The sequence below is a fragment of the Etheostoma spectabile genome, chromosome 17, assembly GCF_008692095.1.
Source record: "Etheostoma spectabile isolate EspeVRDwgs_2016 chromosome 17, UIUC_Espe_1.0, whole genome shotgun sequence".
Taxonomy (NCBI): domain Eukaryota; kingdom Metazoa; phylum Chordata; class Actinopteri; order Perciformes; family Percidae; genus Etheostoma; species Etheostoma spectabile.
The window spans coordinates 4,099,768-4,125,132 of record NC_045749.1 but is presented as its reverse complement, the minus strand read 5'-3'; the positions used below and the strand labels follow the sequence as shown (position 1 = coordinate 4,125,132).

Below are 25,365 nucleotides of genomic sequence, written 5' to 3'. Positions count from 1 at the left end.
ACGACTTTTACATTATCAATTGGTTGTAAGAATGCTCATATGAAAAGCTAAAACCTCCAAATGATGTCAATGCACTGAAATAAATTAGTTTCACTAAAAAAATATATTATTTAAACAAGACAGAAAGGTCAAATTTTGGCAAGACAAAAGTTTGTTGCCTATACATAAATTGAACAAATTTACTACAAATACTAAAATATGTCAGCAAATTAAATAGTGGTGCTGTGAGATTCAAATTTAATATATATGACTCATGAGCTGAAGGACTGCATCCATGCGGTTTGGCAAGGATTCATACAATGTATTGATGAAGTCATCAGGATAGTAGGAAAGCAGTCTTGCTGCCTCCCAGAGTTCATCAATATTCTTTGGTTGGTCTTCCATGCTTCCTCTATCCTACCCACAATATGCTCCATGATGTTGTCTGGTTACTGGGCGGCCAATCCTGGAGCATCTTGATCTTCTTGCCTTGAGGAACTTTGAAGGGAGATGGAGTTGCAATGGAGCACCATCCTGCTGAAGAATTTGGCCTCTTTTATGGTTGGAATATAAGAGGTAGCTAAGATTTCTTGGTATTTGAGACTATTGATGTTGCCTTCCACCCGCGAGACTCGCACACCCCATCTGGATGTAACCCCAGACCATGATTTTCGCCACCAAACTTCACTGTTTTCGGGTGAATCTTGGATCAATGTGTGGTATATGTCACAATAATCTACCAGATGCCAACATTGCTGTTTAGTACACAATAGGATTTATTGCCAAGTATGACTTAGAAGAAATGTGTTTCATTATGGTGCAAACATAAATGTATAAAAGGAAATAAAAAAAAGCAAAGTATAAACAAAGGATTTGCAATGAGAATTCACCTCTGAAAACGATTCTTTCTGAAAACTTTGTGAAAACTTGTTTTGAACGTTTTAGGCACGCCGAGGAAGTGAGGAAGAGAAGAGAGAGAAGTGATTCATTGCTGTGTGTGCTACTTCGGAGAGGTTGAAATGTCCGATTAAAAATAGCCGGCCACGTGTAAACGTAGCATGGATCAACAGAAGTACATTTTCCAGGGTAACGCTGAAATTGGGATATCCGATCTCTGTGTGTGCCCTTCTCAAAGTCCCTTTGCTACAGCAAACAACAACAGCCTGAGCTATACGTTTGGAGAAACTTTGGATTGTTAAATGATTTAGACCTGCTTGGTATTTTAAAGGAATGATTGTAACAGATTACAAAGAATATGCTTTGGCATTTACTCTCTAACTGGGTACGTTGTTCGGGGATTTCGCTTAGTGTGTGGCATTTGCTCGGCCACCAATTACGTTACCACATATTGGTGCAAACATAAATGTATTAAAAGGAAATAAACAATAAAGCAAAGTACTATAAACAAAGAGAATTTGCACTGAGAATTCACCTCTGAAAACGATTCTTTCTGAAAACTTTTGTAAAACTTTGTTTGAACGTTTTAGGCAGCCGAGGAAGTGAGGAAGAGAAGAGAGAGGAAGTGATTCATTGCTGTTGTTGCTACTTTCGGAGAGGTTGAAATGTCCGATTATAAAAATAGCCGGCCACGTGTAAACGTAGCATGGATCAACAGAAGTACATTTTCCAGGGTAAAGCCTGACATCGGGATATCCGATCTCTGTGTGTTGCCCTTCTCAAAGTCCCTTTGCTACAGCAAACAACAACAGCCTTTGAGCTATACGTTTTGGAGAAACTTTGGATTGTTAAATGATTTAGACCTGCTTGGTTATTTAAAGGAATGATTGTAAAGATTTACAAAGAATATGCTTATGGCATTTACTCTCTAACTGGGACGTTTTGGGACCGATTAGTGGGGATTGCTATGGACAAAGTACACATGGCAATAAATTGTCTTAGGGAGTGCAATTGTTCCACCAAAACAAGTTTCTTCCCGAGACGGCTTTGCAGCGCCACCATCACTGCCTCAGACATTTAGCGCAACCCAAGATGATTGTGATTTGTTTAAAATAATACAAACAACCCAGAGCATTCTTTTCTCCTATCCTAGAATGTTTCCCTGGTGTGGCCCGACCTTAATCCACAGCACAGTGGAGGTAGGTCTGGCAATGTCTTACCTGGGACAAACAGATAGTAACACAAACTTCATTAAAACAGTACTGTGTTAGTTAAATCCACTATTTTTTGCCTCTTGCTCTGGGATGAACGCAAGTCGTGTCTGCTTAGACTGTGACTCGCTTGAATGCCATTACACAAACAGATCTGGATGCACAGAGACTATATTGGCATTATCTTACAGTGCACAACAAACAACAAATCTTGTTAGCAGTCAACTGTCAGCAGTTATTTCTTTCCACCTAAACATGATACATTCCGCTTTTGGCCAACAATTCACAATATCTCACCTTGTTTAGGCTGGTTACAGTAGCACTCCCCCTTTTGTGCATCAAGTGTATATTTTTACAGTAGTGAGATGGATTATCATCCATTTCTTTTGCTAAAATATTGAACACATGGTATGATCTGGAGTTTGTAATAACATTTTAAGACAAAACCCACACACCAACTTAGGTTGTTAGGTCAATCATGTGAAGGCCACAAAGGTGGGAAAACAGATGTTTCCCAGGTGACTCTTGTGTTTTGATGTTTATTTTGAGCTCAAACGTCACACAGTGTGAGGAAAAAAAAAAGTGGGCTGGTTTAGACTATGAATGTGTGTGTATGAGCTAGAAATGTATCTACTATATGTCTGTGTGTGACAGGGAACAAGTATTTCTGTGTGTGAGATCATCTATATTATATACTGTATACACGCGCCATGAGCCTGTGTATGTGCCAGTGTGTTAATGAAAGAGGGCCACTGTGTGTATGAGACAGTGTGTATATGACTGTGTGTTTTCTGCAGTGTATGGTGACATCTGCTGCGTTGTTGGCTGAGAGCAGAGCGCAGCGGGCTGCAGGAGCTTCAGACTAAGGAGATGAAAGCCGAGGTCACAACCTGGACCAGTGGGACAAGACACATACGCTCGCACAACTCACAAATACAAAGTCACACATGCAAACCTAAGGACAGACACACAGACTGTATGCACGTAGCACACGCATAATGAAGACATATGTCTCTCACACCAACATTAGCATGCAGGGGGCATACAAGAACACAAGGACAAGAGACATTAGAATAAACAGAGCAAAGATAAAACAGTTAGGCAGACAGAACAATACAAAGACAAACTAAATCCAAAGAGCCCCCCCCACACACACACAATGAAAAAGATGACGCAAGCACAGAAGCAAAGCCCCACATCATCAGGGGCAACAGATTAATCAGTTAATTAACAAACAAATGCATGTATGCATGTAAGTAAAAACACACACACACACACACACACACACACACACACACACACACACACACACACACACACACACACACACACACACACACACACACACACACACACACACACACACACACACACACACACACACACACACACAATGCTGTAAAGAGCAGTGTGCTAAAAGAAACACATACAAGGTACAGCTGCAAAAGAGGGCTATATTGATAGGTTGATTATTTTTTCATTTAGCCAATTCATCTTTTTAATCTAGAAAATATAAGAAAATTATTCATATGCCCCAACACAAGTTTATGTCATTCATTTTTTGGGTCTGGCCAATTGTCCAAATCCCAAAGATATTTATTTAAAAGGTGATTATTGTCTAAGCGATTGGGTTTCTTTTACAAATGCTTATGCTCACACACCAAATAAAGAATACAAATACACGGTCTCTCAACCCCACACATGCTCAGACACAGATACGGTCACACACAAATAAGACACCTGCTTAGAACCTTAGAGACGTAGTTAGACACACACACCTCATGGTGGTGGTAGCAGTTAGTCAGCAGACAGCCATGTGATGGGGTGGTGTGGTGTGGATTAGGGGGCCAGTAAGCCTATTAGGGCGACAGGAGGGACCACCCGGCCTCCACCCTAGTAACTAACGCACACGCACACGCACACGCACACGCACACGCACACGCACACGCACACGCACACGCACACCAGGGCAGTTTCTCACCAAAGACACCAACACATTTAGCTGGAAGCTGAATTCTGTGGAGTAATTTGCTCTACAATGTGTGTTCATTGTCTTATTCAACCCATAATACCGTATGTGCTTCAATGAACAAAAATAATACATTTTAGCTGTATTTAGTGGCAGAAAATTGCAGATTTAGAGTTGCAATAGCTATTTGTGTGGCCTCTAGTTCAATCATGCTGGGGGTTGTGGTTGTGTGTATATGCCCGTGTAAGGAGGGGTCCAGTCATGGGGGGTATCACCAGCATCTGTTGTCTCTCTTCAGGCGATTAATTAGATTAAATAATTTGGAAAGCACATTGAATGTGGGATCCATACTAGAATCCCCCGCCTCCCTCCTTGGACACACACACACACACACAAACAAACACACCACACACACACACACACACACACACACACACACACACACACACACACACAAATTTACACCCTTCCAGCTTTTAACTATAAAGCATATATTATTAAAAATGAACATTGTGAGCACACACAATCAACACGAGTGAACACACAAGCTCTTCTTTCCAACACAATAAATTAGGCCTTTTGAGTTCTCCAAACTATTTAAGAAATGGGAAATGAGCAAAGGTGAAAACTTTGGAGACACATGCATGCACACGAGTGCAAATTAATCCCAATTTCTCAGCCTCGGCACAGGAGAAACTTTTGGGATTTCATACTTCATACCAGCTTTTGTCACCTTTGCGTGAATAGCCAAGGGCTAAAATAATTGTGTTTTTCTTCCCCGAGGCCCAGTCAGCGCTCACAAGCCAGTGGCCTACGTAATGTGTTCCAGACAGAGGGAGGGGAGGGGAGGGGGGTACACCATGGCTGTGGGTACAATAGGGTGTGCGTGTAAAGGTGATGGAGGCAGGTTGGCCTGTGTGTATGAGAGAGTGGTTGGGTGTCATGGTTTTTCACTGTGTGTGCAGTGAGATGGCTATGTGACAGTGTTCGACTGTATGAGTGTGCGTGAGTGGAAGAAATGTAGCGTAGAAGTGGTCTTAATGGAGTTGGATGTTGTCCATAATAGACAGAACATCACCACAAAGAGAGGACTGAAAGGGAGAAAGAGACAGAGGAAAAGAGATAGAGAAGGGAAGAGAAAGACGTAACAACATGGCCGAAGGGGTGACAAAACCATTTCCATAAACCACGATAAAAAATAAAAGTCAATTGTTCTGTACATGCTGTATTAAAATGGACAGTTGTCCAGACACCCTTCATTTGGCTGTCAAAACATTACATTAAAACTTATCAAACGCTCTAGAAAAAAAACTATTCACCAGTATTTGTGGAAAATGTTTTTCCTTTTTTTTACAGCAGAAAAACACAGTCCCCCTTTATGCAATGATTGCGCAGGTTCAAAAGTTTTAAAAGAAAAAAAAAAGCCACAAATCGTTAAAGTGGCAATTTCAAAACCAATATTTGAAATGTGGAAACATGCAGCAGACAGGCAGCCAAACAGTGTAAGCGCTGATGTGGGAGAGCAGCTATAGTTTTGGAAATTCCTTCTTTTCTCAGTGACATTGATGTAATGTGAGTGAAAAAAGGTGAAGTGTGACTTAGGAGTAAGATGGGAATAGCAGAAAGTGGGCCTTGAAGTGTGTATCACTGTATATTCAATGTAGTCAGACATGATAGCTTTTCACTTTAAATACCACAGCTGTGTGTGTGTGTGTGTGTGTGTGTGTGTGTGTGTGTGTGTGTGTGTGTGTAGGGGGTGGGGGTGCTATTTAAATCCTCCCACAAAGCTTTGAAGATGAGGGAAGTTCGTCTACCATCTCCAGCTTTGGCTGATATGCAAACGCAGAGAATACACAGACATACATACACACAGTAACCCCCCCCCCCCCCCCCCCCCCCCCCCCCTTTTCCATGCACATACACACACAAAAGAGCCTGTCAGTACAATGCCTTCAAATATAGCCGTCCAATCTTTTGACTCTCAATTTGCTCACCTTTTTGATAATACGCGCCTATTTGAAAAAGGGTGAAAGGCAAGGGTAGCATGCAATTTAGAGATACTACTGTGCAGCCATTTTCAGCCTGCCACCTCTCTCTCTCTCTCCATTGCTTTCTCTTCTCTGCTCTCTCCCTCTCCAGCTTTTGATTATGCGATTCGCCTTGGCAGACGAACAAATAGAGGATAGAAAAGGGTAGTGTTTGACACTGTCATTTTCAATGACAAAATACAATCAAACCAGGGCCAGTAATTCGAAGGGGAGGGATTAGCCTAGTGCAAGGTTGGGCCCCCAGATTAAGACGAAGCCACAGCGCGAGGATCTTGAATTTCATCATCTCCGGCGCTCGGGCACAATGGCGTATTCTTCCCCTTTTTCCTCCACCGTATGATGAGGGGTCAGGAGAACTCACCTCTCTTCTTCTGTTCCTCCTGCACGGAGCAGCCCCGCATTCATTCATCCCTCCTGACTTTATATTAGCTTAGATACCTGAAAGGTGGGGGTGGTGTGGGAGCAGGGGGATCTGAGCTGTCTATACACTCAAGCATACAAATGCAAAGTCAGAAGAAAATATGATCAGACATCTAGTATGTTTGGATACTGTCAAAACAGACATACAGGCACAGCCAGCTACACGAAGATATGTTTCCAATTGACACACATATACAAACAACCACTCAAGTTATCCAACAGTTTAATCTGTTGCATGAAAAAAGGCCTTTTACAGATCTTAGGATAGACTGCCCTCTTGTGGTAAATTTATATCATTCCTTAAGTTCATGCTCATGGGCTCTGTTAATTGTTGGAAACTAGGAACCAGCTGCACAGTTCAATTAAAATTATACATCTTATGAATTGAAAGGCACACAGGACTTGCTTGAGGCTTTCTGCAAGTTGCATGCATGAAATGAGTCTTGCCTAAAACATTACTTATGAAGATTATTAAATAATAGAATTACTGTTATACATCACACCTGGAAATATGTACTATATAAGACATTGTCTGTCTCTGTCTCACACTAAAAGTAACAGCAATAGTACTCAGTGAATCTCCAGGTGTAAGTCACAGCAGAGCACCACTCAGTAACACAAGAAAAACAAATATCTCATGAGTGTTGTGGCCCTTGTATAAAAGCTGGTGGAAATGCAGGTGTACTTTCTGGGAAGATTTCCTTAAAGTAGAAAACAAATTAAAACATTAAAAACCACGACAAAACAACAAACTGTAGAAGCATCTAACTCAGGAGAATTAGTCCACGTGGCTGAAGCTACATGTAATATTTTAGTATAATGTGTTAAGGAAAAATAGTCTAATTGGCCTTTGTGTTTTAAAAAGCTGCCATTGTCTCTTAGTAAATCTAAATGGATAAAATTGTTTTTTTTTTTATTAAAAAAGGAGAGAAAAACCTCTTAAACCAAACACAATATACACCTCTACACTAGGGCAATCATTTTTTCCCTTCTGTTTACATTGTGAGACAGGGCATTTGTGTTGCATTCATGTAGTATTTTAAATATTTGAAAAGTTCACGTGAACAACCCCTCAAACCTCCAAGTGCCCTAACACTCTAAGCCCCTTTGACAGTATTTTCTAAATAAAAAAACACATTACACCTTTAACCTTAAATCCCACCATCAGTCTCTCTCTCTCATTTTTGCTTTTACCATCATAACATCCCCATCGCTCTACATCTGAGTGTGTGAGAGTATAAGGTTGCCTTCTCCCTCCCTCCTCTGTGCTATCCATTCCTGCTGTCAAGGGGCTGGTGTGGCTTTGATCTTTCTGTCATTAGTCAGGTATGCAGAGACACAGGCAAACCCGCAAACTTGTCTTTTTCTCTCCCTTTCTTGTACTCTTTTTGCTTTCTCCCACGCTCTGGCCAGAGAACACCAGCTGACCTGCTTGTCTTCTCAGCTTTCTATCAAAGAGAGAAAGGTAGAGCATTTTCTGCCGACGTTCCTTTGAGCTTGATATGCACAGAAAGTGACAGTGGCTAAGCACGCAGCCAGCTGAGCTCTCCCTCTCTTGAGAGGTATCGGGGGGGGGGGCTATCCTTGTCAATCACTTGCCCTCTCTCAGGAGTCAAAAAGTTTACACACAAGAGCATTTGGAAGTTTGGCATCATTAAATATTTATTTGTTCATCTTAGTCACTCTCAAAAGTGTAGAACATGAATTTCTGCCAGTGTGTTTTTAACGTGACGTTTCCCTAAAATGCAGAAAATCTGTTACTAAAACACGTAGGACAGCTATAACTTTATAAACACTGTAAAGAAGCTTCCGTGCCAGCAAAAACAAAGTCAGGTGGGGACTGACATTCTTCAGTTCTTGCTATGCCAGCAGTTTTCTCAGAAACAAAAAACTCACCCAACACGCAACAAACACGCTAAAGACTTCATTAGGGATTTCTCAAACTGGGCTTCTGCAAAACCTTGAATAACATCAACAAATGTGAGCACCAGACAGTGACACTGAAAGAGAGACCCAGCTGTTCCTGTGATGTGTGTCATTGTACATCCAGGGCGGCTCCTCCTTCAACTACAGGACCAGGACAAGCACCTGTGACAGCAAGGTCTCATCCTGTTGAAGTATAAATCCCTACCAGATCGATAGGCATTGCTCTGTAGCAAGTCTTGCCCCTCTGCTGTCCCAGAATCCCAAAACCAAAAAAATAAATAATGATTACTATGACAATTAGTAGAAGGAAATTGAGATGTGCCGTCACGTTTTCCTTCAGTGTCACAGACTACAAAATGATTCTAACACAGATAATACTTATTCAAGTGTTCAAGAGACACCACATCACGAAAACCATTAGTCAAAGGTTTTTTAGTATCTATTTCTACAAAAGGCCTTATTTGTCCAACAGGTCTGCATTGCTTAGGCACACCATTTCACAGAACAGGCTCCAGCGGATGAATAATGAGAAAACAGTGAAAGGTTTCCTGGCCACTGGTACATGTTGAAATAGTCTTCCCTTTCCTCTCTCTCTTGTCCTCTATTCCCCTCCCTTTTCCCTCAAACCATCCCTCCCACTTTCCAAAATCAATTACTCTCACTTATCCACTTTTCCTGTGTTTGGTTGTGCACCGTGATTCCTAGTTTTCACGTTATACTGGATGGCATGGACAATCATGCAGTTAGTCAGTCTTTCCTTTTCTTTCCTTATGACACAAAAACAGGAAAAGGGTAAGAAAACAACAGTTGAACAAATTAGAGAAAAATGCATACATAACTGAATCCAACCCTTATTACCCACAAATACACACACACACACACACACACACACACACACACACACACACACACGTGTGTGTCTCACTATCTTTGTGGGGACCAGTCATTGACATAATGCATTCCTTAGCCCCTTACCCTAACCTTAACCATCAAACCTAAATGCCTAACCTTAACACTCATCCTAACCATAACCTAACCCTACTCCTAAAACCAAGTCTTATTCCTCAAACAGCCCTTTAACGTTGTGGGGACCAGCATTTTGTCCCCACAAAGCTGTCAGGACCCCATAAGTATACTGTATTCCCGGTTTTTGGTCCCCACAAATGTAGTTAAACAAAACACACACACACACACACACACACACACACACACGCACACACACGGCTTGTATGGCAACGTGATGTAAGTGTCAGCTCTCGTGGTTTATGCTGAGCTGAGAAGCATGTAATAACATAGCCTGACCACACGAGGGCAGAACCTGCATTTGTAATGCAAAGAGGATTTAAGCTAAATAGAAAAGAAAGAGGAATTGTGTGTTTGTCTTGTTGTACTTTAAATTTGTCATCACCAGTCATTGTAAATGACAATCCAGGTGCCTTTTAGCAAGGTACCCAATCATACGGTACCGTTTCTTCCCATAAGGTTGAAGAAAAAAGAAGTACTCACATTTTCAATGACAAACGTCCACTCTTTGTCTTCAAACTCCTCTGCATGGGGGTCCTAAAAGACAATGTAAATAGAAATGCTTAAGGGCACAGTATATGGTATATTAAGCCAAAGTATGATCATTTGATACAGCATCAAAACACTTCAGAAATGATTATGAATCATCACACAGCCCATCTTAAGCAACACTCAACAACTCAATCTTGAAGCAATTCATTTCATTAACTGATGATTTCATTTTGGTCATAACTGAACAGACGACTGCAAGACAACACAAGAAGCTGCAACACAGAAAATTTGGTTTATGAGAGACAGCTTCTCTGTTTGCCAACACTCTATTCCCCCACTGACCTGGTCTGTCTGTCCTCCCCTTCTCAAACATGTGTTGAATCTTTTGAATTAATGAGGTAACTTTCAAATTCATCATAATGAGCTACTGACAACCGCTGAACCTTGAGAAAACTAGATTTATGTATAAGCTGGGCCAATCTGAAATTCCTTGTGGATGTGTATTTGTGTCTTAACCATGTGTTTTAATTGTAAAAGTAGGTTTCTGTTAATGGCCAAGAGAACTTCGAACTGAACCAAAAGAAAACACTAGAACACCAAACATCCAGGAATTATGATATGAGAACACAGAAAAACACAAAACTGTAGATGTTTCTCTCTCTCCCTCTGTCTGGTCCAGTTTGCCTCTCTCTTGCTATACTGTACTTGTGTCTCTGTCTTGTCTTACTTTCTGCCCGTTTAGCTGTGAGGTGATGAGAGGAGACAGTAATGGAGGCACCAAGACAGGAGGCAGCCTTGTCCTACTGTGGCCTTCACTGCCCTCCAGGAACACAGATACACAATCACAAATCACTGCTGGACACACAAAGACATGCACATTTAACCTAATCAACCCCCTCCTTTCATGCACACACGCTTATTCACAAAAACAATGCACCAATAAACCAGTGTGCACACACAGTAAGGCATGCAACAGTTCAAAACAATCAAATTGTTTGTTTGTCATTGCAAAGGTAAAATGATGAAAAAATTGTTAACAAAAAATACAAAACATCCTAGATATAGCTTCTTAAAATTGGTGCATTTCTCTGACTCATGATCAGGAATCAAATACCTTGAGGTTAACCATCAAAATTAGATATTTTAAAACATCACTTTTGGCACTGATAATGTGAGATAGGCATTTGCTGTTACTATTGCTCATACTGTTGATGAATTTATAAAACCAATACTGAGTATACACGTTTGTTGCAGCCCCTCTACTTCACCTACACACAAGTAAACACATGCACGGACGGCCTTTTTGTCTGACTGCGCCTGTGACACACCCCAGGATAATCAATATTCCTGCAGTCTGGCACAACAGTCAAACACAACACCCACATGGACACAAACACACACAGCAAATCATACAGAGGCCTCATCCTTCCATTATTTTCAATGACACATAAACTACTTCTAAAAGCCAACAGAACCAGACATGTCAGTTCATGGTGTTGTCTGCAGTGTTTTGGTGCAGCTGGTAAACAAACTGTAAGTGACAGTAGGCTAGACAACCTTTTTTTGAAAACATATTATTGACATTAGTAAGATGCTTAAATTAACAAGGTTATATAAAGCAAGTGTGTACTTACTGATTCAGTCTACATAAAGGGCAATCAGAACGTTGCCCAGTTAAGTTACATATTAATTTCAGTATTTTCATGCCATCTGCAAAGTTCAGCTGGCTGGCTGCTGGTGTACATCTCCCTGGAGGTACAGGCAGCAATACTGCTGAGCTCAGCTGTTTTCACTGCAGAACGTCAGGGGTGCGACCGCAATCATTGTTGCTTAAACCTTCAGTCGACACAGTGCAGAGATTTACTTTTTTTTAAGTTGACTTTTACAGGTTAAAAACAGCATTAAGCAATATTTTTATTTTAAAAGCGGTACTCAAGCAATTCAATATTGCATGTCTATAAAGTCGGGGGAACCATTAGACGGGTGCTCAAAATCGTTGCAGCTGAAGTTCCAATAGCCTTACTTTAAGTCCCCAATATGGCTCAAGCTCTGAAAACTCTGGTGCCTTTACCTTTACCACAATACAACCAACCAACAGCATATTTGTGTTCGACCCAGCCTGTCTGGTAACTGCTTATGTATTTCAAAATGAATGCCATTTGTTTCTTGTGCAGGCTTTCCGTCATAAATATGTATTATAACCCAGATTATGTCATCAGGCCCACAAAGGTCATTATACAGCTATTTTAAACAGGTTGATTAGGTATCTTCTTGAGTGAACTCATTTTCATTTGTAGAGTGTCCCTTTAAAAAAAAAAAACTAGGTTTTTATTGGCTTCTCAAGTACAATAAAACAGTTTGAACAAAGACGGTAAGCCTTTAGATAACAGAGACAAGGTTATATGTGGCTTAATCAAACAGATGTGGGTGAATTGTTCCTTTAGTGGCTTTGCTTTGTTTCCCATTACAAAAACAGCTTTATTACTTCCTCTGGGACAGGAAGTGGAAGTGGGCCCAGAATAAAGAAGAGAGACACTGTACAGCAGTGCTGAACAAGCCTAGGCCTAGAAAACAAATCCAGTGCACATGAAAGTTGGACATTTTTCCATGCATACCTTTAACAGTAAAAGTAAAAATAAAAAATAAAAATGATAATAATAACAATAATGTAATAAGCTACAAATGCCTACACAAAGCAGAGGCAGGTACGTAGGTCTAGTTGACTAAGAGAGGTAACAAGAAACTGAGCTCTAGGCTAGCCAGTCAGCACAGATACCCATCATGTTTAAGTAAGCCAGGCTTACTTATAGTGACAGATATCGTCTGTACAGTTGTGTCATTCACAGATTTCATTCAGGGATTTAAGGGATGATAACTTTAAGTTCCATAAGCTGTTCTGAGCACATGTCGCTGGTCGTCTGTGTGACATCATCATCCTCTCTCTCTCCGTCACTCGCTGTCTATCAGCTGCTCATATTGTTCGCATTCTACTAAAATATTAGCAACACTACAGCAGAACCAGAAAACCAAAGACATTAGAAATTTGGTGTTGCTGCATTATTCCTGAGACCACCGTTTTGAATGCGTAACATTTGTTTACAGTGTTTGGTGCGTTTAACAAAGTGCTGTGTGAAAGCAAACCGAACCAAATGAAAAATGCAACAATGTTGCAACTTCACCCCCGATTCGCACCGAGTCCACCAAACTATAGGTGTGAAACCACCCTTAATATCATTCATCAAATACTTATTTATAAGAAATGTCTCTCATGCAGTAAAAACAAAACAAAAAAACAGGTGTTTCCCATTTATTTAAATGAAACTTCTTAAAAGTAAGTCAACAATCCTGCTGAATCTGACAATCTAGGTAAGCTGAGAGTATGTTTTCCAATGGCATAAAGACCCTAATGTCTTATTAACAACCCTAGTCCACCTTAAACATAGAAATGCTGTCTCAGTGCTAATTAAACAGCTGCAGCCTACCTTAAAAAGAGTGACAGTGATTTCTATGTTCTCTGGTACAGGCCACACCACCACTCCTCTGTAGGGATTTTTGATGCCAGGCTGCCAGCTGTGGGCCTGCAGAGGAACAAAATAACAGAGAATTATATTTGCAATTGCTGGTAAGAAACTTGTTCTACTGTTCTTTTTTATTTATTTTTTTATTTGAGAATGCAACTCAATAAATACAAACCTTGGAGGATTTCCGCCGACTCCTGCGTGTCCAAACCACCACCAGTTTGTCTGGTTGCCTGTTAGGAGAGAGAGAAGACGGATGAGTGAAAAAGACAACAGGTATTTTTTCATCAATCCACTCGTCTGTGTCTACATCTACCAACTACCTATACATTAACATGTTGAGCGCGTCGGTCCAATTGATCAGCTTGTATGTTAAAGCCTCAAGTTTCAAAACCCTGATAAGCCTATTTCTGTACACACACACACACACACACAAACACAACAAAAATGAAACATACACACACCTTCACAGCCACTCATGGTATGAATAAATCATGAGACACAGCTAAACCCTGACTTATCTCTGTGGACAACACACACGCATGCACGTAATCCGACAGTCACAAATTAATTCAATGGGATAGGAGTGAAAAGGGAGAAACCAGTCCAAAATGCTAGAAATCCTCCCACAGACAACACAGCCTGTATGTTCTAAACATTTTACCTCTCTTTTAAATTAACTTAAACAGAGAAAACACAGTCAGGGTGTTAAAAAAGAATATCTGCATATGGAAGCTTGTCAAGGTTCAAAGTGCACATCTTTGGCATATAACAAAGCAAACGTGTGATGTGAATACAAGAGACACATGGGTCTCCTACAAAGTTACTTAAATTTTTAAGTACATTGTTTTGCCACCTGTCAGCTGGTGTGACAGAGCCTTCACCATTGCAGCCCCCTCCCTCTGGGACTCCCTAGCCATACACACCTGGACCCGGACACAAAACTAGTCATGTCAAACCATTAAAATATATAATCACAATTATTTGCATTAATGTCATTGTTAACTCATAATTAAACGCAATTAATTAATTAAATTTCAATTTTTTCAATTTTCCCACTCTAAACTTTGAAATCTTTAATTTTGCATTCAGAATCTTATTCATAATAACAGTATACAGGTGTACTCTGTGCAACAGCACAATACAGTGTAGCAGTTATGGTCCAGTCCACTCTGCTAATGGGGGGGAAGGGTGTCCCGGACCCTGCCTGAGTATCTTGGTCACATTTCTGCAATGACAAAAACTAAAGGTGAAGTCCGCTTTTAGCAACAAATATGGATGGACGTCCATATGTGGTAGGTGATGCCGAACCTCTACATCTGTGGCAACATTCTGTATCAATGGGTTTGTGTGCACATACTCCAGTGTTAAGCATAGCAAGCACAACACTGGCTTTATGTGTGCAGGGGTCCTTATGTCAAAGACTCTTGCAGAACAGCAAAGCAGCCATTCAGGAAAAGAATGACGGACTGTGTTACAGAGAGAGAGAAAAGAGAGTGAAAGAGGGAAGAAAGAAAAAAACAGAAAGACAGAGGGAAGGAAAGAGGAGTGAGAGGAGAAGAGAAGGAGAATGACAGGCAACAATTTCAGCCTTGAGGAGAGGCTTCACATAGAGAAGCTATTGTCCAACAACACAGGCCATAGCAGAGAGCATGAAGACACACACTAAATATTACCCTCTTATTTTTTTTTCTTTGTACCGTGCATGCGGCTGTACTATGAGAAAAATGTAAACCATGTTTCTGCAGGCTAACTGACTTCTTCCCACATTCAGCTTCCACCTCAGGACTGCATTTTCTTTCTGTGTTTAACAAGACTCAATGAGCCATCAGAGAGAAAAGCCACAACAGAAAAACAAGTGTGATAAAGATGGCCACAGAACGCCCTGAAAAACAACATTTAAAGTATGTGTTCATCATGATGTGTGTTCAGCAGTTCTCACTCATATAAATAAGCTGCTTTAGCATTAAGGCCTTTAGTTTACACTATTGTGTTTGGAAAAGTTAATGGAGGGTTTATTAAACATTTAGTTCTTTATAATAATCTGGTAGTAAGTTTTCTGCACTGTTGATTGGATCACAGTTTCCATTGGATGGATTTGACTGGATGTAAAAGAAACAAAAGTCTCTATTTCAGAATTTGCTTCCACGACGAGCGTGAGCTCCTCTTGCATTTATCAAAAAATACCCTGATTACCTCTGTATGATGCAGTCTGTGAAAAAAAAATATGTATATATATATACACACACACACACACTGTATATACACCAGATTAGTGAGGTAGAGGGGAGAAAGACTCATCTTCAGCCTAAAGCTCAAATATGATAAAATAAAATAAATGTTTTTTAAAAAATAGATTCAAAATTAACACAAGAATTTGTGATAGTGTGTGTATATGGGCAGGAGAGAGAGAGCAGATACGAGTGAAAGTGGGTCTGTAAGCTCAGCAGGAGTTGAGATGAGAGCCCTCTGAGATAGACACAAAACACAGATAAACCTCCTACATTTACATTTAAGGCATTTAGCTGTCGCTCTCATCCAGCAAAACCTGCAATTAGTGAGCATGTAGGTGTTCAATGTTTTCCTCAAAGACACTTTAGCATCACAGCAGGTAAAAAAAACAGTTGCAAGAATCACCCTGCAGTTACTGAAGAGGACATGTTTGATGTTCATTTACATAACCAATTATAGACTCTTCTATGCAGATCTTTTAAATTGGCATTTTTTTCATATTTCTTTGAATGTAATTGTCTTACTGATACCCCCACTCTTTGCCCCAAGTACATTACTACAATTAAATTACTACATTTACATACTACAGTCAGCTCATTGCTGCTTGAATGTAATTTAGTGAGTGTGTTACATCTTGTCTACTCTAGCTATGCAGTGGAGACAGCATCCCAGTCACAGCTACAGTTCTTAGGCACAGTACTGCTAAGCATCCTAAAGCATTAGGTCAGCAATCACAGCTCAATACTAAATAATGTGCTCATGGTCACAGGTAGTCTGGCTATCACCAAATCAAGCTCAACAGATTTGAGATTGAGCGTAGATGTGAGGAGTCTCCTCTCCACAAGAGGCGTGACCAACGGTCATAGTTCAAATGCCTCTGTACGCAATTGGAAAGTACTTCAGCCAATCAGACCACTGATCCGTCTGACGAACTTTGCAGAGTGAGCTTTTACCAAGCCGGTTGGTAATAATGCAAACACCGTACTTTGGTAGGAATTGTTCCAGGGAAAGTTTCCCTTCCGTTTTAAGAGAAAACTTGCTGCAGCAATACAGCAGTTATTTAAACAGCAGCAATAGAGGCATCAACATGCTGCTGTTGCTGCGCTTCAGTAGCCAACATGTTGAATGTAAACAAAAAGCTGCTTGTTGCTTCTCCATTGTCATTGTGTTAAACCCGCCAATAACGCGTGCCAGGTGGATAAGCCAGTTTGTGATTGGTTACCTCAAGATTGTGAACTGAAGCAGGAGCATTAAACGTGCAGGTTTCCAGATCAAGATGCAAGGCAAAATCAAATCGGCGGCAGAGTGGGAGGAGTTTACCCAGTCTAGGTCATAGGTATTAAAAAAAAAACTGTAAAAAGACACTCTGGGCTGCAGTTACACACATAAAGATCAAATGAAGCAGGGCAAGTGTAGACTGCAAAATTACAAAGCAACAAAGCAAATCTGTTCCATCAGATGGATATCAGAAGGAAGACATGATTCAACGTTTAGTCAAAAGCTCAGGGAAACATATGGGTGGTTTTTCAAAAATAAAATCATCCTGTGATCTCTAGCTCTTAGGATAATATGTACCACTTAAAACAGACAGAATATAAAGCTTGTTCATCAAAGAAATTAGTTTGGCAGCTTAAATGTGCTTGTGGTTAAACACTTGAGGCTCTGTGTGCATGTCCATCTGCTTGCATGGCTGGAAGTGGAGGGTGCGTCAGGATATTGCGGCAGCCCTCTTTCCTGTAGGCAGGAGGAAGGAACCACTTCACATTTGATATGACGGCCCCCAGACTAGCAAAACACACACACACACACAAACAATGGTGGGGCTCAGTTTAGTTCAGTGGCACAGCAATAAAACATGCCTTTATTTTAAGGGGAAATTCACATTTTAGTACAGTTGCACACACATTACACACAGGCCTGAAATACACACACATGCTCAGGACCTATACATGATATATAAACTAATGGAGAGATATCAGAGTGAGGGGTCTGTACATGGATGAGCGCCCTAAGAAGGTGGGTTTGGGTGCCTTACTCAAGGGCACCTTGGCAGTGCCAAGGAGTTGAACTGGCACCTCTCCAGCTACCAGTCCCCACTCCGCACTTTGGTCCGTATGGGACGTGGATGATTCTGCATCAATGCAGTGACAGACCATAATCGATTATAGCCTACTGATGTTGCTTGTTGATTATCCGGTCGCTGTTTTTTTAGTTTTTGCCTTTTGTCTGTTTTCTGTTGTGTTCACATCCAGAAGAGTGTCCCCCCCAAAAAAGGGGAGTTCATCTGACTGCTTGAATATGTTGATGAAAACCATGTGAAGGATAATTGTAATTGCATAGAATCGTGAGATCAGTGAAGATTCACACCCCTAACACATACTGGGCATTTATGAATGACTTTAAAATCTTCATTAAGTCTGTATAATGCATTTTTCAAAGCCTGTCCTATCCACTGTCCCTATGATTTCATTTTCTGTATCTGAACTTCATCATTGTATGCTTTCTCTCGTTTTCCATCAAGCAAAGACTCTTACTTTGTTTCAATTAGTTTGTTCAACAAATCTGGTTCCATTTTAAAATTTGTCAGCTTCTGGTTTTATTTCTTTTAACCTTAGATGAGATTTTTTAATGAGCCTCTGGAGGTACCTATCTTTCACACCAGCCAAAATGTCATCTATTGTTTTGTCTCTGTGTCATCACTTTAATATATACAGTATGTTGATATATTATTATATATAGGCCTGTGTCTTTAGCCATATTTTGTTGACACAAGGACTGAACTGAGTATAAAGAGTGGCATATGCTGGGGAAGTGGTTTGAGAAGTTTCTATGGACAATTTGCTTGCCATTAAAACTATGGAATCCATTGTAAACTTAATTAAAGATGGGCTTAAAGGACAAAAAAAACAGCCAATCTGACTTTAAGTCACTAGGATGTATTGGGAACATTTTAAAAGAGACACCAAAATTAGTGTCCTTCTGGTCTACACTGACAGTCCCTTGACCTTCAGATATAGAAAAGTAAGTCAGGATGTATGTTGCAACCATGAGCTGGGTCGATGACACAGAGTTAGCGTTGAACGCACTACGCCAGAAAGCAGTTTACATGTGTGGGTAATACTGTATGCAACTATGCTCTGTGACTATAAAATGTTGTTCAATCAAATTCAAAAATTACACAAAATTATTAACACTGTTCATAAAGCGTGTGACCGTGTGTGTATATCAGTCCTCCCACGATTTCGTGACTAAGTGCAGCAATTCCCACGAATTTAACCAATCCCCGTGAATTTGGTGTGACTTTCAATTTTCACCAATCACCGCAATTTTTCCGCAAATTTGACCAATAACCGGAGTATCCCGCGACTTCAACCAATCCCAGCAGTCCCACGTGCCAATGACCAAACGGGAGTGAGAACGGGTTGACGTCACCAAATTCATTTCCTTGTTTCTGTGAGTTTCATCTCACATTCAGCAAGAAAATGTAGCTATCAGCAAAAGACCGTGAAAAACATTTCAGACCGTCCTGCCAACCAGTATACATTGAAAGCTACAGCTGTTTCAGCCCCGTAGGCTCATTACGTGTTATTTTCTGTAAATTACTTTACATTTTCCTGGATCCAAAGATTTCAAAAGGTCAGTAAGACTGGCACCAAGCAAAACCTTTATTAGATCAGAGACCAACCATTATTACAGACCCTTTTTCCAAATTTGACCTTCTACATTTCTTTCATATGATCTATTGCCAGATTTAAAGATTTTCACCGCTGATTCACACATTCCACCAATCCTGTTCCCCAGTTGGATTCAGCTGTGACATATCACTACTTTTGATGAACACTATTGTTTACATTAATAAATTATCTGATGTGAGAAATGATCTATAATTTAAAAAAAAAAAGCTAAATAGTTGTGTGTGAATTTGCTCCAGACTTCCCAGTGAGGACGTGAAGACATCAAGCGTGAAGATTCTTTTTGAAGCAGCTGCATTTTATATTCAGTAAGCAGCCTGATTTGTTTCAAGTCAGCTGCATGTAGCTGAGAGCTTAACTGCAGAGAGAGACTACATAGTGTATGTACTATAGAGATAAACTAACTGGAGATACATTGTGGCCAATTACGGATGTCATGGCTAAGAAGGGTTACAAACAATAAAGCAGGTAGGTTGGATAGATTAAAGTGAAGATCAGAAGCTCCACCTGCCCTAAGGGAGTTATTTAAATCTTACCCCCTGAGAAATAGAGGTCAGAGAAGAGGAAACTATCAACTCTACCTTGTGATGACTGACAGCCAGGAGAAGAAAATGAAATGCTTCTTTGCTGACATGAATGGCCTATGGGTTAAGGTTAAGGGTAAAACTCACTCCACAGAAGGATTTTAAGAGCTGCTGGAATTGTCTCTGCTGAGATTATGAAGCTGACTAAATTCTAGAAAGATATCCAATAAAAACAATTGCTATTGTCTGTGAGGCAACACTGGTAACTAATAAGACACCTCAACTTGTGAAGTCCATGTGTTCTATGCTCCAAGACAAGTGTAGACATTGGGAATGGTATGCTTATTTTTGTCTTGTTGCTTTAGTTTCCTGGCTCATCTCCACTGGGCTTTCATTCCTCTCTTATCACTAGATTTCTGCGGTGGCGGGGGAGTCCACATTAACTGTGTGTCTGGAAAAGGCCTCTGAGAGGGCAAACTCAAAGCAATGCATTTTTATCTTTTCACTGTTGAACTCACATGACTAGGAAACAAGACAGATAATCACACTCATGCAAATGTTGGCTTCTATATATACACTGTAGGTATCCATCAACATAAAGTGTAGAGCAAGACAATGATGGAGTCTACTTGCTTGCGCAAAAGAAAAAAACGGTCCCTGACTAAATTGATGTAAAAATTAGAAGGAAGAGAGACACGCAGAAAGCAATTTGGTACAGGACAGCAAAATAAGCACAAACAGTAGTCAACATACGCCTTACTTCCACACAACAAGATAGCACACTGAAAGCTTCAGGGAGAGATCAAGCACAGTAGGAATCCCTTAGATCATGTGTTTAGGAGCACCACTGAAATAAAGAAGGGAATGATAGCAAGCTGCCTTTGAGTAGGGTAAATGAGATTAGGGCTGCACAATATGAGGAAATTATCTGATTGCGATTATTTTTGACTGATATTGCGACTGCGATATGATTTACGATATTGGGGGGAATGATCATTTTTGTATTGTTATTCTCATTTTCATTGAAAAATATTAAAATCTAAAAAATAAAAATTATTTATAGTGGGATTTTTGAGAGGATCTGTACAAAATAAATATGTTTTCTTTAGTCTGTAGGATAGGATTTGAAGGCCGGGACATCTCTGCAGCGCCACGGTACTTCGTTCCGAATGGTTTGACACATATTTTACCTTTAACAAAAATGGGGCCCAAAAATGGGGTCAATGTCTTGATGCTGAATTATCTGTCAGCCTTTCAACTCTCTGGATCTCAGAAACGTGCTGACTTTGCTGGACTTACAGCTGCAAAGAAAACGATTGCAACCCTTTGGAAACCACCTCATGACCCACACATTGACCATTTCCTACTTGGTTGTAGTGTATATGGAGCTTTCCACGGCACGCAATAATGGAGAGCCAGGAAAGACTCCGGACACTTGGGTGATCATTGCTGAGGCTGTGAAGTTCAGGCTGTAGCCGTGTGTCTGTGTATGTATTTGGTGCAGCCCTAAATGAGATAATAAAAAATCTCCCCTCCCTTAACAACGACTTTCCCTATACCAGCTTGCTAACAGCCCTGGGGGAGAGACTGACACAGTACACAACCATTATGTGCCTAAGAGCACCAACAGCAGAGAAACAAGGAGTCCTGGTGAGGACAGCATTGTCCATTTCTGAAGGCAATGATTCATGAGCAGTCAGGCGACTGAAGCTTCAGCAGTAAAGGAAAACAAACAACCAAACTGAATGGGAAAGATGAAAAATATTGATAATAGAAGAGCTTTCTTAGATCCCACCTGCACCGGCTCTTTTTTTTTAACCCTTGTATCGTATTCGGGTCAAATTGACCCATTTCAAATTTTTAGAAGAAGAAAAATGGTACAAGCTTCATTTTTTCTATCTGAAAATCAATGGCCTTGCCTTATTTTCTGTGATAAACATGTATTCCTGGCTCAATTCAGAAATTTATTCTGGCTATGACCACTTTTTCAAGATAAAAGTGATCACAGTGGATTTTTAACATGAATTATAACCTTAATATAAAAAACAAATCCCGCTTCCATTTTTAATTGTGTTCTAGTAGAGACTGATTAGATTCCCTAAACATATATGTTATCTCAATTGTTTGAAATTAAGATAAAGACAATATTTGTTATAGATTATGAAGTAAATTTTATTCAGAATTGTTAAAAAAAAAAGAAAAAAGTCACGGGTCATTTAACCCGGGGAAACGAGAGGGTCCCGAAAGTGAAGACACACAAGGGTTAAGAACAAGTTTCCTGAATGTAACACCAGTACATTTGTGGTTGAGGTTTTGCTTCTCCATTCCGACACACACACACACACACACACACACACACACACACACACACACACACACACACACACACACACACACACACACACACACACACACACACACACACACACACACACACACACAACACCACACCCCAACACACACACCCCACACACACACACACCACACACACACACACACACCCACATAACGAACACACACACACACACACACACACACACACACACACACACACACACACACACACACAGCACTTATCAGCCTGCAGATGTGGCAGCACCGCTCTGCCAGCTGATAAATTCTGAGCAGTCTCCAGGGCCATGTGTTTCTCTGCCTGACAGCAGTGGAGACAGAAGCACCAGCACAGTTTTCATCACATTTAACACCCAATTGACTGCTTCACAACCCTGCAATGTTTCATGTCCCTTGGTGTTTGTGGAAGGGTGTGTGTAAATGTCAGTTTGTGTCCATAATTGCAGCACAGAACAACTACACTTGGGCGGATTCCACTGCAAAGCAGTCAAGTGACACAATCACAAGAAAAAAAAGAAGTGAGGGGAGGCAGCAAGATCAAGTAACAAAGAAAGAGAGGGAGAAGGAGATAAGAGTGGTACAGAGAAAGACAGCGAAGAAAATGGAAAGAGGAGTATTAATGATAGTGTGAGAGCTGCCCCTGCTGATAGCAGTGGGCTTGGTGCACAAAAACAATTACAGGATTGCAAGAGGAGATGAGTAGCTGCAAGCTGTATTGGGAAGACAAAACAATCTGAAGTTAAATCAGAAGCAAATGCTATAATTTTGGAAGTGTTAAGCAAGCACACACACATTTGAACAACTCAAGTATCAACTAAGGGCAGAAAAGTACACAGAAGTCACGGTTGGGTTCATACCTCGCTTCAGACATCACGGTTCGGTAACATGGAGGGAAAAGCAAAACAAAAATGCAGAAGGCAATTCTTTTTTTTATTGTGCATGTTTCAGGTTGTACCGCCTAGTGTCATACAGTCTCTCCCCTGAGTGTGTAAAGTAAGATGTAAAACGTAAATACCCTACATCATCTCCAGACTCCAGTACTCCAGAAAATACAGCATCTCTTATTTATGAAAGTGCAAGTTACATAGAATAATTTAAAAAAAAAATTCTAATAAGGCGAGACCTTCTCCCGACAAAAGTATTCTGGCTATTAAGTGAGACAAGCATACCTTTCTAGTTTTCACTCTGCCACGACCTCCAGTAGTTTCTCAGCTAGGTGAGTGTGTATGTGTGCTGCTCATACAGAGGCCGCGTCTGTACAACTGATGCTTTCATTTCCCACTCAGAGTCAATAAAATGAGCAGTCAATGTGAAAAGGAGGGTGCAGCTGACAACTTGTGCTCCATCAACGTCCCTGTTTGGTTGTATATGGAAGGGACTACAGTTTGCCTCATGTGTGGACGAGATGGCAAGTTGTAACGAGGTACGAGTACATGCAGCAAATACTTGTAGCCAGGTTCCGCTACAAGTAAATAATGGCGCATTGAAGATGACATGTAAATTCCGTTTGCTTCAGTGATTTTTGCTCCTATTTGTATTTGTATCTAAAGGCTGGTTAAGCACTGTAGGGAAGAGAAATTGGAGAGTTAGTAGTTTTTTGTCTTGTTCCAGTGATTGGCACATATCGGTTCCCATCATATACCCGACAACTGCTGAACAAAGGCAACACTGTCCTTGTCTTATCCACCACTCTCTCGCCTGTATTACTGGAACTAACCGGGAAACCCAAGTTTTCCCAAACTTGCAATCCTAAAGAGGCCGGCGGGTCCTCTAACTCTTATGGGTTGCCACCACTCGCCATAGGCTAGGCCACTCGCCCAAATAAGTGTGCTACTAGCTTACTAACTCACTCACTGGATGGTCACATAGCTTCAGAGCTAAGGCTACAGATTAGGTGTCTCTAAGAAACATGTATCGAACAGTAGTTCTGCTTTACATTAATTATTTTGCACGCACATTTTCATTTATTTTGATACCCTGTATTCTCGGTGTAAATTCACATACCAAACAGAGACGTCCGTACCGTTTCAGTTCAATATGAATACATGTACCGTTCTAACCCTAGTATCAATATGGAAACACATGAGCAAAACATAAAGACACGCTAGTGACTGAAACCTTAAAATCCGACTACACTGAAAACTTTGGGAAACCAAAGACAAAAGCAATAACATTATTTTATCCAAAACCTCATAGCCAATCATAACCAAAATTGTGTGGTTTCGCCCAGATTTCATGCACCGTACAATAACCTGGCATTGAAAGCATCTCCTGGTGACGGGCATATACTCAGGAAAGTGTCAAGGTCTTCAAATTAGAATAGAATGGAGAGCCACGTCAGACCAAGTTGGCAGGAAGATGTTTCTCTGGCAGAGACATGATGGACGCTTGCCATAATGCACACATGTTCAACAGAAGACAACATGTCACAGCCTGACACACGGTCACTTTCAATGAAATAGTGAGCCATTACTCAACTGACAGCCTGATGCTTGGACGGTGGTGTCCAGGATTGACATTCTGCACTTCTGCACTTCTGTCATTCAGCAACACTTTTATTCAGTGAAAATTGGTGAGTAAGGAGAGTTTCAGGGTTTTGCCCAAGGACACATTGTCGGGATCATGCTGGTTAATGTGAACATATTAAATTTTAAATTGGAAATAATTATACAGCTAATAAATCATCGCCTTTTCTGCAATTAGAAATTTGTATTTGTAGTCTAGCAAAGCAATTTCCAGTGGAAGTGGGACATTCCCATCATTTATAATCACAAAGTGAATGAAAGAATGACAGCATTGTTACTTCTGGTGTAAAATGAATAAACAACATAGGCTGGTAATGTGTGACAAGCATTGCAGTGATGCTATGACAAGCTTCAAGATAAATGCTATAATAAATCATTTTGTGCACCGCAGGAATTCATAGTGGGACCACCAAACACCCCGAAGGAGAAGTGTAAATCTGCATCAGTGTGCATGCAGATGTATGTGAGAGCGAGCGTTCAGTTTCTAAATCCCTATGAAAATATCTGATGGGGTGTGTGTGTGTGTGTGTGTGTGTGTGTGTGTGTGTGTGTGTGTG

General features: G+C 40.6%; 1 protein-coding gene and 1 long non-coding RNA gene across 9 annotated transcripts in view; one reads left to right on the top strand and one right to left on the bottom strand.

Annotated features, from left to right (window-relative positions):
* Positions 1 to 25,365, bottom strand: part of ehbp1 (EH domain binding protein 1) — a 147,587-nt gene that overhangs the window by 113,406 nt on the left and 8,816 nt on the right. For all 8 annotated transcript variants that reach the window (XM_032540855.1, XM_032540856.1, XM_032540857.1 and 5 more), the window contains exons 3-5: positions 13,659 to 13,716; positions 13,448 to 13,543; positions 9,957 to 10,010 (exon numbers count right to left, since the gene is read on the bottom strand). In XM_032540855.1, coding sequence (XP_032396746.1) covers positions 9,957 to 10,010; positions 13,448 to 13,543; positions 13,659 to 13,716 — 208 coding nt within the window. The remainder of the gene's footprint in view (positions 1 to 9,956; positions 10,011 to 13,447; positions 13,544 to 13,658; positions 13,717 to 25,365) is intronic.
* Positions 2,722 to 13,020, top strand: LOC116705031 (uncharacterized). Its single transcript, XR_004335830.1, has 3 exons — positions 2,722 to 2,732; positions 6,694 to 6,697; positions 12,823 to 13,020. It is a non-coding gene; the product is annotated as an uncharacterized LOC116705031 (long non-coding RNA).